Here is a 19,456-nt window from a genome sequence, read left to right as displayed (position 1 = left end):
ACCTCCGAACACTTAAATTTATATTCCATCTAAGCATACTTCTCTTTTCCAGAAAAAGTTTCTTTGTATTGCCAGTCTACATTTTATATCCACTTTCTTTTTGCTATCGTCAATTATCTTGCTTCCCAAATAGAAATACACGTCGACTACTTTCAGTATCTCATTTCCTCATCCGATTCTCTCCACATCGGCAAATGTAGTTCGAGTAAACTCATTACGTTTGTTTCGATTTTCTATTCCTAACTTTACATTCTCCTTTCCAGGCGCTGTACATTCCATTAAAATCATGGTCCAAATCCTTGGCGTCTCTGAATTACAATTTCATCGGCTAACCTTAACATTTTTATTTCTACTCCCTGAAATTCAATTCATTTTAAAAATTCCTCCTCACTTCATTTAATACAGCAAAATAAAAAATCTGAATCGTAGTACTTGCATTACATCGATGTGTCATTGCTCATGGGTTAATACCCTTAAGCGTAGAGTGAAGTAAATATGAGTACACTTTGACAAACCAAATCGATTCTGACAATGCGTAATTTCACCTGCTACAATGCGGCATAAGATCTACTTACACTAGAGACTTTAAGTAATACTGATGCAAGCATGGCATTATTCAATAAAGAAAGTATTAACGATTACAGTTAGGGTTGAGATGCGATTAAATTTCAAGTCCTGCGCTTGTTGCTCTCCGCTATATGTTTCAGCAGGCGAATCAAATGATGAAGATACTCATATTGAAAATTAATCAACAGATATACATCGCCCATTCACCGAGAAATTTCAGAAGCTTTCTTTTCTTCAGTCGCTGCCTGTGGCGATAACTTTCCCTTCATTTGCAGTCGTGACTGCTTTCGCAAGTAAAACGGATTTGTGGTTTTTGATAACGGGGCGCAAAACCGAGCGAATATTCAGTATTATCTGAGAAAGAAATGAAGATTAAAATTTAATGTGACGTTAATGTCGAAATCATCTTAGAGGCAGCGCCTACTCAGCTGAACAAGGATGAAACTATGTACTGATCGTGCTTCGTTATGGAATCCATTCCAGAATTCGTTTGTACCGGTATAGCTGAAGCATGGAGAATCTAAATCAAGATTTGAACCCAGCGACTGCCGAGTAGAAGAAGAGTGTTGTCTCTAACGCGTCACACTATTTCGATGATTTCTCTGACTACAGTTCTTTGTAAATAATACGTGAAGCTGCTGCTGCTCGATTATATGGTAGCTGGTTTGCTTTAAATACTACGTGGACATCGTCTGTTGGTACAATGAACGGGTTCCTTTTAAAGTGTGTCTCTCCAAGGTGATGAGCTACAGAGTTTTCCCTATCTCATTTCATCATAACTCTGACTTCCACTCAAGAAGTACTTCCCTGCGTACGCCTCTCGTCCGACCGTCTTTCTCAAGAGCAGATAAATTTACTGCTCGTGCGATTGTTTGGTGGTACTATTTAACCACGCGTAGGCTATAATTGCTCGAACTTTCTTTGGCCATAAGGAGAAAAATTTGAGAAGTAGCTGCTGTTTTAAGTTATTTACGACGAACGCTAAAAAAAAACAAAAAAAAACAGTTTTTTGAAACATAAGTCGTTAAACTGAAGTTCTAGAGGAAAGGTAAAATACAACTGCCAGAAAACTGCTAGCAAATATTAGACGTGAATTTTATCGTAACTTCCAGAATAGCCGGGAAATGAATCTGCAGTGTACGACTAGAACTGTCTGCGGAGTGATGCGTCTCTTTCGTGTACTGTTGTCAACGAATTAAATGGAATCCGCATTTACTCTTTTTCTATTTCAAGTCACCAACGCTGTTAAGACTGAAACACAAACCGGATGAATAATTTATCGTTTGATATAACTAAGATGAATTTTTTTGCAAGTTTTTTGTCAGATTGAACCAGAATGTTCAGTAATCACATCATTACACACTTGACTTATTTCAAGAGATCATGTTTCCGTCATCAGGCAAACATATTACAAGAATCTTACCAATATATGCAAGATGAATAGAAGCGAACGAAGTCAGACCTCAATGAGATTTTCACTCTGCAGTGCAGTGTGCGCTGATATGAAACTTCTTGGCAGATTAAAAGTGTGCTCCGGACGGAGACTCGAACTCGGGACCTTTGCCTTTCGCGGGCAAGTGCTCTACAAGTCAGTCTTTTGACACAATAAAGAATCAGACTGCATCTCATTTTTTGGCTTAGTAGGTCTACCAACAATCTCTAGCTTTCAGCTGCTCCGCCATAACAATCGAACAACCTGTCTGAGATAGTGGGAGGGCAGCCGACGCTGGTTCAGTCTCCCGTCCGTCCATCCAGATCTGGGATTTCTCTTCAACTGTATCGTTGGCCGGCCAACGTTTTACTGCTGTGTGATTTGTTGAACTGCTGGATGTATGTCCGTTTTGATGATTATAGAGAGTGAGAATAAAGTATTTTTGTGAATAAAAAAAAAATATTCCTGTGTAACTGGGTACACCTGTGCGATTTGCTGCAAATGGTAGCTTAACTTATTAAGTTTTTATGGATACACGTGCACATGTTTACGCGTGTTTTTTTCTTTTTTTTTTTTGGGTGCTTACCACATGAGGCTTTCGTGTACCAGTATACACTTCTACGTCCACTGTGATACCATCGGTTACAGATATTTCAACAATGGTGATTGTTTCAACAAGATGGTGAACTGCCACACTGGGAGTCATTTGTTTGGTAGTTCTTGGATGAAACATTTTCGGGCAGGTAGATCGGTAGAGACGGTTCAATACCATGGTCATTGCGATCACCTAAAATAACCCCTCTTGACTTTTCTTGTGGAGTCATGGATAAAGTAATCAGTTAATCAGTTCCTAATGTGCAAATTCATAGTATGAATACAAGACATTGTAGAGGTGGTGACAGCAGAGATGCTGGCAAATACATGAAAAGTAATTGTGTATTGCCCAGACGTGGAAGAGTTAAGCTACCATTTGCAAGAAACCGCGCAACTGGCTCTAGCATAACTTTTGAGAAATAAATTTTTACAATCAGGGAAAGACTTTATACTACCCTGTACTCAACAATCATTTAAAATCTGTTCCATAGTGAAAGCAAAATAATAGCACGTGTTGAGAAACCCAACAGCAGCCAGTATAACAGAATTTTTATTTTCGCCTTTATTTCTTTAAATTTTTTTAAAAATGGCCGGTTTCGGTTCAAAATGAACAAAATTTACATGCTACGTCACAGGAAAAGATCCTGCCCGGTGGTCGATGTCGAGATGACAACTTATCAGAGAAATTCACATGTTATGCCAGAGGATAAAATCCTGTCACATAGCGTGTAATTTTTTCTGATAAGTTGGTCTACTCTTGTAACTCAAACTACGGGATCTGATTATGGTTCGTGTAGAACCGAATTTGGTCATTTTAAAAAATTAAGGCCATCGAGGTGAACAATGAAAGAAATTTTTTACAACCAGTGATTGCGAGTTTACTCTAAGTTCATTGTGTCAGTTTTTGCAAAGGTGGTCAGTGCAACCTGGTGTTATCATCGCTGAGTGATCGGGTCCGTTGCTCGAAACGTCTTGGGGCCACTAGCATATTTGAGACCCCGTTCCGTATGCTCGGGCTTTTGGTACCTGTGGGAACAAGCGGACGGTATCCGCAGCCAACTTTGGCAGGTGGTCAGTGGGAGACAGAGCCAGGCGTCGAGCAGAAGTTTCGCGACGCACCCCGCCGCCACGTGCGACCACCCTCCGGCGTGAGTCACGCCGCCCCCAGCGCGCCCTATAAATGGCGACGCGTGTAACGCGACCGCCCCGCTGCCGCTCCGCCCCCGCAGTCGCGCCGCCTCTAAGAATAGCCCCCCGCGGCCGCCGCCGGCACTTCCGAACGACGACTGGTCCCGCGCGCACCACGGATCCGGCCGCGAACGCCACAGCACCGCGACAGCAGCTCAGCACCGCAGCAGCGCCACAGCTAGCTCCGACCAACGCCCCCTCTTTGTGTCCGTTTCAGTCGAATCGTCGTCGTCGCGCCGAGTGAAGATGTCTTCCAGCGTGGCCAAGACCACCAAGTCCTACTCGTACCGCTCGACCGGCGGCGGCGGCGGCGCTGACGTCAGCATCGAGTACAGCGCCGACCTGAGCGCGCTCTCCCGGCTCGAGGTGAGTGCTGTCACAGCAGCAGCAGCAGCGAGTCCTGTCAAAGCCACAGCGGCGGCGCCATCCCCACCATTCACTGCACCAGCCACAGGGACTCCACGAATGTCAACACACATGTCTGATATGGAACCGAGGCAGCTCGAATACTCGTGGAGAGAAATGGGTATAGATCCCGAAAGGCTGTCAGTGGAATTGGACAGCATATACTCACGTCTCACTTCACCTCACTTTCCGATTTAGCCTCTCCCACCAGTCACTGTACCAGTTGATGATCTTTCATGTGTTTCATCCTCACCTATGCAAATTTTGCATGGATCTCCTCAGCTCCCACGTTCTACCTCTCCCTCCAATTGCTTGAAGTCCTCCTCTATCCATTCACATCCTGATCACCTTCTCACACCTTCTCAAACACCTGGAACACATTCGCCAGTCCTGTGTCTCCTACAAAATCTGCTCCCAACTCCCAGGGTGTCCATCACCTTCGGGAACCCCCACACACTCCATCTTCTTTTCCAGGTTCGTTTCGACGGCCTTCTCCAACCAGATGACGACATTATTCCTGAGACCTACCCATCCTCTCAACTATAACCTATCCTTGCGCTTTCAGACAAAATTTACTCCACAAACTAGAGTTCTCCCTCAACTGTCCTGATCTTGACTCTTAGCAATGTTTTCTCATATCATTTCCTCTCCAATGTCAGCTGCATCAAAATACCTCACCTACAGTATGTTACCGGTAGTACGCATCACCTTCCTCCTCACAGGTACAAGGCCACACTCTCTCTAGCATCTCATCACGCTCAAGACCATTTTTTATTCCTATTACTTTATTCAGAAGTGAAGACTGGGTTATTTCCAACGGATCCACCTTCAATAAATTTGTAAATAATGTAGATGGGGAAAAGTCCCTTCACTGTTTTAATTGATACAGTGTACCATTTTTATAGTTTTCTTGCATATTTCACAGAATCTAATGCACTTTTGGACCATGCCATGATGGGACTCATATTCCATTAATTATTGCTATTACGATCACAGACGTATATTCGAGTATTATATCCTTTACTGGCCTTTATGTTTTCCACCATCTGTTGCTAATGTTCAAATGTAGTTCTTATGAAAAGTAGGAGGAACCAGATTTCTTGCTCGTTCTCCTCGAACCACCAATAGAAAAGCTAATTTTGTGGGAATGGATTTTATAGACTTGGAGAAGGTAATGTCCTCATGAGAATAATTTCAGCCCCCATTCAACTATTTCGTTGGTCTCAACAATTCCATTTCCTGAACCAGAGAATCCAAATTGAAATAAAAAATTCCAAGCCCGTGCACGCCAAGGTCTGAGTTGTGTAAAAGGTACTCATTCGGTATTTATTATGCCACACTCAAACAATTTATCTGGTTGCACGAAACAGGTTCCATACAACAAAACTCTCCTTCACGTGTAATTACTTAGTTACTCAGTAGCCATAATAAATCATGATACATAACAAAACGTTAGCCGGCTGACTCCGTCAATAGTTATGTGCACCGTATAATATTATATTTAGTCCCAATCATATTTCACTGGAAGCCAATATCGTGCACAGAAGTAGCCGTGACACATACATTTTTCATTCTAAAAAAAAACACGTATTCATTGACCATATCTCTACATTGAATTAGTATTAACTGAATACATTAATTCAATAATAGCTACAGTGACAACGATATTACCTTGTAAAAAAATTATTTTCATTCCTGCGAATGGGAGCGGTGGCAATTGAGATAAATACTTAAATGACAGGCTACAAAACCAAATGGCTGCGGAGCAGTTCTCAGCCTGACAGTCTGTTCCAGGGCATTATCAGTCACTTTCCGCTTCTTTTACCTTTGTCAGTTCTTTTTTGTTGTGATAAATGACAAATCGTACTGTGGTTCAGGGTGTAAGTTAAACTGTAGGCCCTGCTAGAACGGATGGGTAAATCAGTTCGAAGTTTAGAGGAAGGTAAGGGACAGCACCTCCAACAGGACAATGCATTGCGCGGCCCCTCCCGCCGGAGGTTAGGTTCGAGCCCTCCTTCTGGCATGGGTGGTGTGTTGTTCTTAGCGTAAGTTAGTTTAAGTAGTATGTAAGTCTACGGACCGATGACTTCGGCAGATTGGCCCCTTAGGAATTCATACACATTTGAACACTTGAACAATGCTTACTGTATCACTGTGGTGTTCAAACCAACCTTCATGCTGAAGACAATTTTATCTTTTCTTTCTTTTTGGGTGGGTGGGGGAGGTGGCATGAATATGGAAAGTAATGTCGTTGGTCATACTGTCAGGAAACATCCTTGCATTCGCCCGGAATCATTCGGAAAGTCTGTGGAAAACCGTGTCACGATGATCTCTCAAAATAAAGTTTAGACCTCCCCCTAATATTGCGATGTGATTGTTCAGTATCGCAAAAATCTGCAAATGTTACTGGCCCACTGAAGGAGATTTAAAGGCTATAAGTAAACTCTGCTTGGTATGTTGTGCTGATCTTCAGTCCGAAGGCTGATTTGATACATATCAACGCGCATGTCTGGCACGTGCAAGTCTTTTAATTTCTATGTAGCTACGGTAGTGTACGATCATTTCATTTGGACCTTCTTAGTGCAGTCAAACCTCAGTCTCCCTCTACAGTTTAACCCCCTCCCCCCAAACACATACACACACACACACACACACACACACACACACACACACACACACACACACACATTTCGCTCCATTACTAAATTAGCTGTTCCTCGATGTATTAGGATCTGTCCTTTCAACCCATCCCTTTTTTCAGTGAAGTTCTGCCACAAATTTCTCTTCTACCCTGTTCGATTCGGTATCTCTTCTATAGCTTTCCGATCTACTCATCCTTCCATAGTTATCAGAACTACACATTCTTCTCCAGCACCACATTTGAAAAGCTGTTATTCCAATCAAGGCTTCAGTTCAGACTTTTACTCTAAGTACTGACTAGAAATGGGAAAAGTGTATTTCATACATTTCCCCCTCATTTTTTCCTAATGGATGAAAAACTGTTGTAATATGGGAAAACTGTCAAATATTATAGACAATATAAGAAACTGGTGTTTGTATGTATCTACGCAGTCGCACCCACCCCGTATTACAACCAGTTTTTAAGTAACTCGTTCATCCGTTCATTATGTGGATTTTTAAGATCATATGTTGCAAAATGTGTCAAACTTAGTTACCGGCAGGGACGTAGATGTTGTTGCAACTCTACTCAGATTTCAAACGGAAGTTCCGGTTCATAACTTATATGGAGTATTCGCGATTTCTGTCTCTGACCACGAAAGAGCCAACTGAGCAATCTGACCAACAAGATTAACTGTCAAACACAGCTGGCCGTTGTTTCCTCTTCAGCCAACAGTCTTCACATGAAATGATACCCTTCACATGACGCTAAACGACAAATAGCTACTATAAAATATAAACAACCAGATAGAAAGATCTTTCAGCAACCTTAGGCATCTGGCAGGATTTGCATTGTTTCACCTCAAATAACTGTATCTATAAATCTGAAAATATTTATGCCAACTCTTACCTTCACTAAAAGGTCTTCCACACCTGCTCTTACAAAATACAATTCGAAATTTATCTCAAAGTACGTAAAACTACAAGTTTCTCACTCTATCAGTAAAAACTATAGGAAACCTTAAATTGCAGTCGTATAGTATGATAAGAGGGAGCATGCTTTCAACGGACTCAGTAATTTCATATTTAAATACAATCCAGTTTTAAATGTTCTATACCGTGCTAGTGAAACGTTATCGTGGTTTTCATAGTTTTTTTCCTGCGTAAATAAAAACTGGTAATGTACATAACCTGCCAATTTACTTTCGAGGCACATTGGAAGAGTAGTTTTGAATGCTCTACGTAACCTATGAAATTTTCCCAAGCCATCTTTTTTCTTCTGTTTATTTCTTTTGTTGTCGATCGACCTGTTGACCTCAACTGCCGCACATGTGAAAACTAGTCACGCGGTTCTATAATTTCATTGCTGATTTGTACAATTTTCTTTTTGATATCTTCGCAATCATTGTATATTAAAAGTCGGGAATCCGCTGCTATTATCTTCCGCCATTCAAGTGGGTTACTTCATGCGGGCTGCTTCTGTCCACGACTGACTTCATTTTCATAATGGGGACAACACCTCATTTCCGGTCTGCCCAGCGGCTGGAAAACTTCCGTGTCAACCTCCGCACTCAGTATGCTGTGTGTTCTAGAAATCTTCATCCAGTATCTAGCATACGTCATGGTCTGTAAGCTTGGGTTTATAGTAATTGTTGAATATCACGTACCCAGCTTAACTTCTTTATTTCGTACCGCAAGATCGTATCTTATTCCCTTAAAGTCAGTACTGCCATTAGACTGTTTTTTTTTATTTACAGTGTTACATTTACACTTACATAATCATGGTTTCGGCTTCAAAGTGCCATTATCAACTGTTTTGAGTGTTATATTGCCATCTTCGGCAATTTAGTAAGTGTAAATGCAACACTGTAAATAAACAACAGTCTAATGGCGGTACTGACTGTAAAGAAATATATTATGACTGTGGCCCCATATTATGAAAAAATTGTTAAGTATCTTATTGCGATCGGTCTAATTCTTAGAACCTTATAGGAAATCCAACTGTTCAGCTGGTGTTCAGCTGGTCTATTGTGAAAGTCTCCACTTTCACAATATACAATGCATTCTCGTCACATAAAATACCTGAAATTGCCCTTCACACTGTGCAGCGGATGTTTATCCAACGTAGGCAGTCTCAAACAGCGTCTGCATCCTCAAACTTGATACATAAGAATCATAGCAATTCAAAATATTTATCCATTTCGGCTACGCGTTCACTACTTTATTCGAGTCTGTAGTTGAACCATTTTTATGCTTATAATAATGATCGGCAGGGATTATTCATGATGTCGAGACACTAATTTTTTCCGTTCTTTTTGTGTTGTTACCAAAGGAATACATTTTAACGCAATGGTCGGGTATATCACAGATTGACGTGTTTACAGACCTAATTATTAGGTGTGATGGCACCTTAACGATTGCGTTTTTCTACATCTACATCCATACTCCGCAAGCCACCTGACGGTGTGTGGCGGAGGGTACCTTGAGTACCTCTATCAGTTCTCCCTTCTATTCCAGTCTCCTATTGTTCGTGGAAAGAAGGATTGTCTGTATGCCTCTGTGTGGGCTCTAATACACAATACTTCGATGTAGTTTTATTTAGTTACTGTAAGTGATGGCCCTCGACGAATTCGGTGTTATGCTGCTGAAACATTCCCCTGCAGCCGGTTTGCAGTCCATGTGTCGTATTCGTCTAGACAATCAATGTAAGTTAAAAATGGTTCAAATGGCTCTGAGCACTATGGGACTTAACATCTTAGGTCATCAGTCCCCTAGAACTTAGAACTACGTAAACCTAACTAACTTAAGGACACCACACACATCCATGCCCGAGGCAGGATTCGAACCTGCGACCGTAGCGGCCCCGCGGTTCCGGACTGTAGCGCCTATAACCGCACGGCCATCAATGTAAGTATTTTTTGTCTACCAACGCAGTAATCGGAATAATATGTACCTGACATTACCAGAGTGCGAACCGATATATGTATCTTATGTGGTAGACTATCTGTAAAAAGAGAGAAATGGCGCGTGAATTTAACTATAAGATTGTACTGGGTAAAATGCGCGGCTGAGATTTACTTCTAATGTCTACAGTAATTTTGCTGTATTTGTCCTCTGCCTTGACCACCTTTATGCAGCTGCACGCAAACTTTTATTGCTTTCTTTAATGCAGTAGCAATGAGGTCTACATATTGTTACGTCATCTTCGGTCCCGAGGTTGGATTGGTGAATCTCTGCACGCTAGTCCATCCTGTGCTATTGTCTCCTTTCTGTGTAAATACTGCCACCTACATCTATTTGAAACTGCTTACTGTATTCTAGCCTTCGTCTTCCTCTACAACTTTTACATCTACATCTACATCTACATGGTTACTCTGCAATTCACACTTAAGTGCCTGTCAGAGGATTCATCGAACCATTTTCATACTACTTGTCTACCATTCCACTCTCGAATGGCGTGTGGGGAAAAAGGAACACCTAAATATTTCCGTTCCAGCTCTGAGCCGGTCGAAGTGGCCGAGCGGTTCTAGGCGCTACAGTCTGGAGCCGCGCGACCGCAACGGTCGCAGGTTCGAATCCTGCCTCGGGCATGGGTGTGTGTGATGTCCTTAGTTAGGTTTAAGTAGTTCTAGGGGACTGATGACCTCAGCAGTTAAGTCCCATAATGCTCAGAGCCATTTGTGACCATTTTTTTTCCAGCTCTGATTTTTCTTATTTTATTATGATTACTCCCCACTCTTCCCTCCATTCTCAAATTAACCCTTCTCCGACGTCTCAGGATGTCTCTCACCTATTTGTCCCTTCCTTAGTAAAGTTGTGCAATTACTTTAACCTCGATTAAATTCAGTACTCCTGCATTCGTTATTCTGTATACACTTTGCTTTCAGCATTCCTCTGTAACGCCATATAAGTATGCAATTTTCGAATCCTTTTCTCGTTTTGACTGCCTCCGAACGTCAGCAGACATTAAGTGTCTGCGACAACTGTACACAGAAAAATCGTTGCATTACCCTCTTCACAGGCTTTTAACTGTAAACAATACGAATCGATTTGGTAAATATTCTTACAAAAATATGTTAGCTGTTATAGATAAGTAAGTTCGTCACACGTTGCGAACTAAACTCAACAAATACTACGTTTAGGCGTAAAATTTTCCAGTTTAACAACAACACCGTAACATTTTTTTATTATGTTCTAAAGTGAACAGACACACAGGAACGATAGGCACACGAAATGTGCATTAAGTAAATCGTGCCGTTCAGTAGAGTTCTGCAGCGAAGAGCTATTTCCTGAAAGATAAATTTGGTTACATTACTCAGCAGTGAAAATACGATGGAAATTACTATCCGGCTTTTTAAGGAGTGATCTCATATGCCCGAAATATCTGCGGCACGACATGAAACTCTTCCATGCGATGCGCCTTCTTCCCGTTGATTCACAGAGCACACTTGCACGAGACAAAGAAACGACGACAGGCAGCGTGGGCAGTAAGAGCAAGGGAAGGGGCGAGCGCAGGCAGAAATAGACACGCGCTGTGGGCCAAGCCCGCAGAGGCGGTGTAGCGGTCGAGGGGTACCTCTCCCAACAGTGCACGTCACACGTGGTAGCGTCACAGTCATTAGGAAAAAAAGTTCACGAAACTCAGGCTAATTCACTACACCAACTGGGAGGAAGGAAGATTAGGGTTTAACGTCCCGCCGACACCGAGGTCATTAAAACGGAGCCCAAGCTCGGATTAGTTTAAGGATGGGGAAGGAAATTGGCCGTGCCCTTCCAAAGGAACCATCCATGCATTTGCCTGAAGTGACTTAGGGAAATCACGGAAAACTAAAATCTGGATGGACGGACGTGTATCTGAACTGCCGTCCTCCCGAATGCGAGTCCATTGTGCTAAAAAAATTTACTTATCACATGCAATACTACAACGTGTAGAGGAAATCGTTATTTTATAATCTTATCCACTCAGCTTTCATTTTACACTACTGGCCATTAAAATTGCTACACCAAGATGAAATGCAGATGATAAACGGGTATTCATTGGACAAATATATTATACTAGAACTGACATGTGATTACATTTTCATGCAATTTGGGTGCATAGATCCTGAGAAATCAGTACCCAGAACAACCACCTCTGGCCGTAATAACGGCCTTCATACGCGTGGGCATTGAGTCAAACAGAGCTTGGATGGCGTGTACAGGTACAGCTGCCCATGCAGCTTCAACACGATACCACAGTTCATCAAGAGTAGTGACTGGTGTATTGTGACGAGCCAGTTGCTCGTCCACCATTGACCAGACGTTTTCAATTGGTGATAGATCTGGAGAATGTGCTGGCCAGGGCAGCAGTCCAACATTTTCTGTATCCGGAAAGGCCCGTACAGGACCTGCAAGATGCATGTCCTGCTGAAATGTAGGGTTTCGCAGGGATCGAATGAAGGGTAGAACCACGGGTCGTAACACATCTGAAATGTAACGTCCACTGTTAAAAGTGCCATCAATGAGAACAAGAGGTGACCGAGACGTGTAACCAATGGCCCCCATACCATCACGCAGGGTGATACGCCAGTATGGCGATGACGAATACACGCTTCCAACGTGCGTTCACCGCGATGTCGCGAAACACGGATGCCACCATCATGATGCTGTAAACAGAAGCTGGATTCATCCGAAAAAATGACGTTTAGCCATTCGTGCACCCAGGTTCGTCGTTGAGTACACCATCGCAGGCGCTCCTGTCTATGATGCAGCTTCAAGGGTAACCGCAGCCATGGTCTCCGAGCTGATAGTCCATGCTGCTGCAAACGTCGTCGAACTGTTCGTACAGATGGTTGTTGTCTTGCAAACGTCCCCATCTGTTGAGTCAGGGATCGAGTCGTGGCTGCACGATCCGTTACAGCCATGCGGATAAGATGTCTGTCGTCTCGACTGCTAGTGATACGAGGCCGTTGGGATCCAGCACGGCGTTCCCTATTACCCTCCTGAACCCAACTATCCTCATGTCAGCACGTTGCAGGTGTCGCCACCGGCAGCAACCTTGTGTGAATGCTCTGAAAAGCTAATCATTTGCATATCACAGCATCTTCTTCCTGCCGGTTAAATTTCGCGTCTGTAGCACGTCATCTTCGTGTTGTAGCAATTTTAATGGCCGTAGTGTATTACTTCTGTCATGAGCTATGTTAAGTACACTGGCTTTATTTTTAGGACCTATGACGATTTATACGATCGAAATTCGTAGGATATAAAAATATTTTATCAAACACGAGTCTAGTCTGATGGTCGTGGGTTTCTTTAAACATTTAAAAGCTCTGAGACAGCTCTTATACAATTCGCTGGAAATCTGGACTAGTCTCTCGAACGAACATAAGGCTGCGCATTGAGTGCACGCAACTTTGCCACCTGGCGTGCTATGGAAAATACGCTTATTAAATCTCTCGAACAGTAAAAACTGCTTCTGATGCTTTATAGCAAAGAGTTTTTCTAGTGTAATTAGTGAATTATTTTAACGCGTAAATAAAAAGTCTATTTCATTTTCAACCTATGGGCCCACTATATGTACTTGGAGGAAAACAATGTGATGGTATCCCGCCAGTATAACGTGCGCGTCTTCGCCAATCTATGTTGCTTGGATCATCAACCCTAAGACTACTTTGTTGCATTTCTATTTCTCCATCCCAGTCGCTATCGCGTCTCCCCCCTCCCACACCCAGGTTTCAACAAGGAGTCAAGTACTGATATACGCCAAACTATTCAGCCTCTTTGTTTCGCTATGGTCTTCATTCAACTACTTCTTCCTCACTTGGTCGCTGCAGGACGTCTTCATTCCTTACTCGAACAACCCATGTGATCTTCATCAGTCTCCAATACAATAACACTCGTGCATTTCAGAGCTCCCCAAACTGATACATATTCACAATTTGGGGTGCGGGGATAGGTGATTGGAGGAGGGGGGCTGCTGGGTTGGTTTATGACACTGATGTCATTGCACCCCTAGGGATGGAGGTGGCAGTAGCAGCAGGTGACATGTAGAGCATAACTGTGGGACGCTTGGAGCAATGTCAACCAAAGTTTGTACACTATATGGAAAAAAATGCTAATGAACTACGACGCGGTGACGCACTTAGGGCGACTAGAGGTGGAGGTTTGGGTAGGGGAGGGGAATGGGTGAAAAGTAAGTCTAACTCTAGAACCAATCTTAGTACACATGTGTCTTACTATCGGCGAAAAAATACTGCGGGACTTACGCAGTTCCAACACCCTTATTTCTGGGGTTGGGTGGGAAAACAGTGACATAAGAATAAACTGTATCACGACCTTGCTTTCTTATCTGTACACTCTATAGGCACGCAAATAAATTAAGTTTGCTTTTACACTACAGACACGTTTCATTACTTTTCTTAGTAAAAGGTTGGGTCAAATAGATAACTAGACAGCACTAGGTGATCAGCTGTTTCTAATAAGACTTCCACTTTAATTCCTCGTATCTACTTAATCCATTGTTACCATTTTACCGGTAGAAATGGTTTTCAACGTTAATTGCATTTTATTCCACGTCATGCATCCAGAAATGCTGTTTTACTTGTGAGACGACTCTTCATGGGTGGCGGAGAAAACTAAATAGCATAACCAAGCGGTGACGCAGCAGGTGAACTGCACAATGCACCATGAAGGTTCTGTCTTTCCTAAATACCGCTCTAGTGCACTTTAAGAGCTGCCTTTCGTTTCAACGTTGCATTGTTGATTTTTGTTAGGTATCTTCTTAGGAGTACAGTTCGTACATACGTTCTTATTGTTGTGACTTCTATATCGTCTTTTATTCCTTTCACATAAACCAGATTATTGAGCCGAAATACCCCGAGATGGTAACTCTGTGCCTCCTGTCACGACAGGGCGAAGTGGCGCAGCAGTCAGACACGTGACTCGCATTCGGGAGGACAGCGGTTTAAATCCCTGCCCGGCCCCCTGGTTTAGGTGTTCTGTGGTAGCCCTGAATCGCTGAAGACAAACTACACAATGAAACACACATAACAGTGTGCCTTCCCATACGAGCTCGTCATCCGTCTCTAATGACCTCATCATCGGCGGGTCATTAGGACATCAAGCCCTGACCCTATCTTTCTTCCTTCCTACCACAAATAAAGTAAATAAACGGTTACACTGGCCCAAGTACCTCTCACATTTTCTCAGCAGACACAGTTTTGAACGTAGTCTGCTCGAGTGACGAACGTTGTTTACTTTCAGCTGTAGCTGCAAGTGACGAAATATCATGTCGTAGACGAAATAATGCATTGTTTCCTGGGACACCATCTGTCGAAATATGGAGGCTTGTTCGATTGGTCTTACAGTTTGCCTCTTCTGTTATTATCGTACACTTTGGATCATACTTTTTTCTTATTTGCTGCCCCGTTTCTTTGGTATTCTGTTGAAATACTTTTTCTCGAGTGTATTTCCTATAGTCCGGTGGAACTCTGAAACATAGCAAAATTTTCCGCTGTGATTTCAGATATATACGACATACCAGCGTTCGCTTTATTTCGCTTTAGTACAATTTCAGAGTAAAATCAGACAAATCACATGCTTCTTTCAGAATCATAGAGTTAATTAGTTCCAGTTATGCACCTCTTCATAAAATATCTTTCATTCAATCAACTGAAAATTTTCAAAATACTTTTTACCGTTCTGTCTGATGTGCACTTTTTATCTATTTTGTTTTATTAGATTACGTCTCATCCGACTTTGGCTTGAAACCACAGTCTTGTGACCTGCATACGAGTAGATGCTAGATTTGATGATATAATATTCTCTAGGTTTATGTCCCAAACACATAATCAGCCAACATATGGTAATTAAAAATATTTTTTCATGTCATCAGTCTTATGAATGTTTTGATGCTGACCCTTATGATTATCTCTCCTGTATCAACCTCTACATCTAAAAGTAGCACTCAACTTCAGTTCTTCGTTGCAATTGCTCTAATTTCTGTCTCGCCTACAAATTTTGAAGTTTACGGCTCCCACTAGTAGAACTGAATTTATTCTTCGGTGTCTCGTCACGTGTCCTATCGGCACGTCATTCAGCCTCTTCTTCTAAACGCCCTTCTCCAGTTCTTCCTTTATTCGTCTATTCTGCGGAGAATGCCATCATTTGTTATCTTATCGGCCCACATAATTTGCAGTATCAACACCTCAGCTCGAATATTTCAGTTCTGTTGTTTTTAGGTTTATAATAACAATGACAGTAACAGTAATATCTTTCGTCTTACATTGGTGGCAACTGCAGTGACACAAAAAGTGTTAAAAATAACAGTAAGCGTAAATTTCTTTATAGTAGAGTTTCCGTCTATATCAGTTTCTCATTTTCTTTCCCTACCGCTCAGTGTGTGTATGTATTTCTGATGAAAGACAAGGGCTGCATGAATGGGGAGCACACGTACTAACAATAAAGTACGCAATTACTGGTTTTTGAAAGTGGGAATCAACTGCACATCAGAACTACTTGCAAGTATTTTTGTTCTTATACTGCTGCAAGACTCCATTTACTCCACAATAGTTAAGGGACTGGGTTGTTGAGCTGTCCTTAGAAGCTGCTAACCTACTATGTTACCAGTCGACCCAAAAAGCGACGGAAGTTACTCTGCTGACACCCTGTAGTTACATCAGTTTTTAGTAGCTCCTTTACTCAGGTACATTCGATAGCTCTTTTCATGTGGTCCGCCTACCTCTGTTTTGAATAGAAGTACGCCAAGTACCCTAGAGTAGTCAATGAGAAAATACCCTAAAGAGCTGACCAGAAGGTACACGAACTAGCTCATTTGTGTGGCCCGAAACCCTTAATAACAATGTGAAAATAGTAGGTGACGTAAAAATACATATGAAACGATTGTAAATTGTTGCTCGGAAAAGCAAGGTACTTCGTAAGTATCAGCATTCATAAAGCAAGTTTATAACAACAAAACGTATTCCCCACATCAAGAAGACGTGCAGCCGATAGCACCTGCTACCTGAGGTTTGCCGCGTGGCGTGTGACCGGCTAGAGCTGCCAGCTGCCTCTCCGCTTACTCAGTCCTTAAAGTCACCTGCCGAACCGGCGCTACTTCTTCTGCTTCCAGCGGCTGTTCAGTCGTCCTTTTACTGAACTGAGTCGTTCAGTTGCCTTAAATTCGTTGGAATGTCTGAAACAATACTCATTTTTAATTCATACAGAAGATAATATCTCGCAGAAAACTGTTAGTAACAGTCTCTAGTAGAAAACTTGTTAGCGCTTATTGAGCCCCATTCCCTCTTAGTCCCTCCGTGCATCCACACACACACACACACACACACACACACACACACACACACACACATACACATACACACACAGTGAGAAAGAGAATGAAATAGAGGAATACGTTGAGACAGAAAACCGTTTCTCTAAATTATCTTTTCGAGAGTTAACTTATACATTCCCAACGCTGCACTTACCACATGGAATTTCTGAAGTAATACTCCTGAAGTGTAATGCTCTTGTAATAAAGCTGATGGTGCTTAGCCTTGGGATCATTCTAATGTCTGTTTAAATTTCTTTCCCTGTAAAACCTATGTGCATTTTCGCAATCCTCTGTGCTGCATTGCGTGAATTGAAACTGTTATTTCATCAAAGCATAACGCTTTTTTGATACGGTGCTATATTTGAGAACAGCAATATCTGTCGTTCGCTTCTTATCGTTTCTCTACTGAAATGATGTGATTCACATATATGTTTGCTTCCACGTTACCAACATAAGCAATCTACGTATCAGTAGTTCACACCTGACTTTTGTGATACAACACTTAGACAGACAATTCCCTTTAGTCGAAGGCCTGTGGCTGGGCTGATCTGGCTCCACACATGTTTCGGATTAGACCAATTGTTGATACTTGTTTACTCTATGACGTATTTCGTTATTGCCTCTCAAAAACATTATGCTGCATCTGCAGAATTATCTGTTTTACTGTGTGACTACATTTCACTAATTTAAAAAGAATATTCACTAATATTATTTTGCTGCTACCTGATGTACTGTTCTACTATTCTACACAAACACACACAGAGGAACACACACACATACACACACATGCATACACACACACAAATAGCGAGAAAGAGAATGAAAGAGAGGAATACATTGAGATAGAAAACTGTTTCTCCTAATTATCTTTCCGAGAATTAAATTATACATTCCTGACGTTGCCCTTATCACATGGAATTCCTGAAGTAATACTCCTGAAGTGTAATGCTCTTGTAATAAGGCGGATGGTGCTTTGCCTTGGGATCGTTTAAAATCCATTGCTATCTGCTTCTTGTATAAAACTTTTTGTTCCCCTTAAAACTGTATCAAGAACGTAACTGCAAATAAAGTTGCGGCATTCAGTTCGAAGACTGGTTTGATGTAGTTCTCCACGCTAGTATCACCAGTGCAGTTCTCTTCATCTCTGTGTAACTACTGCGACGTACATCCACTTCAACTTGTTAACTGCAGACAAGCGTCGATTTCTTGTATAATTTTTACCCTCCTACAATCCCTCGCCCCCACTATTAAAATTACAACTCATTGATAATTTTGGATGAGTCTTACCATCCTATCCCTTCTTTAAGCAAGTTGCGCCATTTTCTCTCCCACTCTGTCCACATTTAAAATCTACATTAGACTACAATACAGACAAATCCATACAGGGAAACCTCGTGAACACTTAAATTTACTACTGATGTTAACTTATTCCTTTTTTTAGGGGAAAGCTTTTCTTGCTATTGCCAATCTACAGTTCCTCTCTACTTCTTCTGTCATCAGTTATTGTGTTGTACACGTAGGAAAATTGGTCTGCTAGTTTTCGTATCTCATGTCTTAATCTATTTCTCACAGCTTCTCCTGTGTTACCTCGACTACATACAATCAGCCTTATACTACTTTACTCAACGTTCATCTTAGAACTTCTTAAGACACTGTTCAATGCGTTCAACTGGCCATTCTAGTACTTTTACATCTCTAAAAGAACTACGTCATCGGCAAACCTCTGACTTTTTATTTCTTCTCTCTGAACTTTAATTCCTTCTCCCTTCTTCCTTTGATTTTCTTTATTGCCTTCTCACTGTATAGACTGAATGAATTACAGGTAATTTGAGAGTCTGTATCTCTCTCTCTCTCTCTCTCTTCTCAACTATCGCCTCAATTTCATGTTATTCGTCTCATAACTTCAGTCTAGTTTCTACACAAGTTATGAATAACCTCCACACCCTTTATTTTATCCCTGCAACTTCTGTCTATCTTCTAAGATATGATATATGGTCAGTATTGCCTCCTACGTTCCTACGTCTCTCCTAAACCCAAACCGATCTTCATACCAGTTGGCGTTTACCTGTTTTACTACTTTTATAGAAAGCATTTTTATCAGCACTCTGCAACAATGACTTACTACACTGATGTTTTGTTAATACTCATCTATATAGTATTATATACGTTACATACAGAATCAGTTCAATATTGTGCCGTGCATAACTGTCATAATTTCAGTATGAAAACAATTTAAATTTCTACTAATACAATCCAACTATAATATACACTCCTGGAAATTGAAATAAGAACACCGTGAATTCATTGTCCCAGGAAGGGGAAACTTTATTGACATATTCCTG

At 41.7% G+C, this 19,456-nt stretch overlaps 1 protein-coding gene across 3 annotated transcripts in view; it reads left to right on the top strand.

The window, feature by feature from the left end:
• The window catches only part of LOC126481537 (paramyosin, long form), a 184,594-nt gene that overhangs the window by 44,158 nt on the left and 120,980 nt on the right, over positions 1-19,456 (top strand). For all 3 annotated transcript variants that reach the window (XM_050105349.1, XM_050105348.1, XM_050105350.1), the window contains exon 2: positions 3,999-4,147. In XM_050105349.1, coding sequence (XP_049961306.1) covers positions 3,999-4,147 — 149 coding nt within the window. The remainder of the gene's footprint in view (positions 1-3,998; positions 4,148-19,456) is intronic.

This window comes from Schistocerca serialis, chromosome 5, assembly GCF_023864345.2.
Source record: "Schistocerca serialis cubense isolate TAMUIC-IGC-003099 chromosome 5, iqSchSeri2.2, whole genome shotgun sequence".
NCBI lineage: Eukaryota > Metazoa > Arthropoda > Insecta > Orthoptera > Acrididae > Schistocerca > Schistocerca serialis.
The sequence above is the reverse complement of the archived record's forward strand: the minus strand, read 5'-3'. Positions and strand labels throughout refer to the sequence as shown.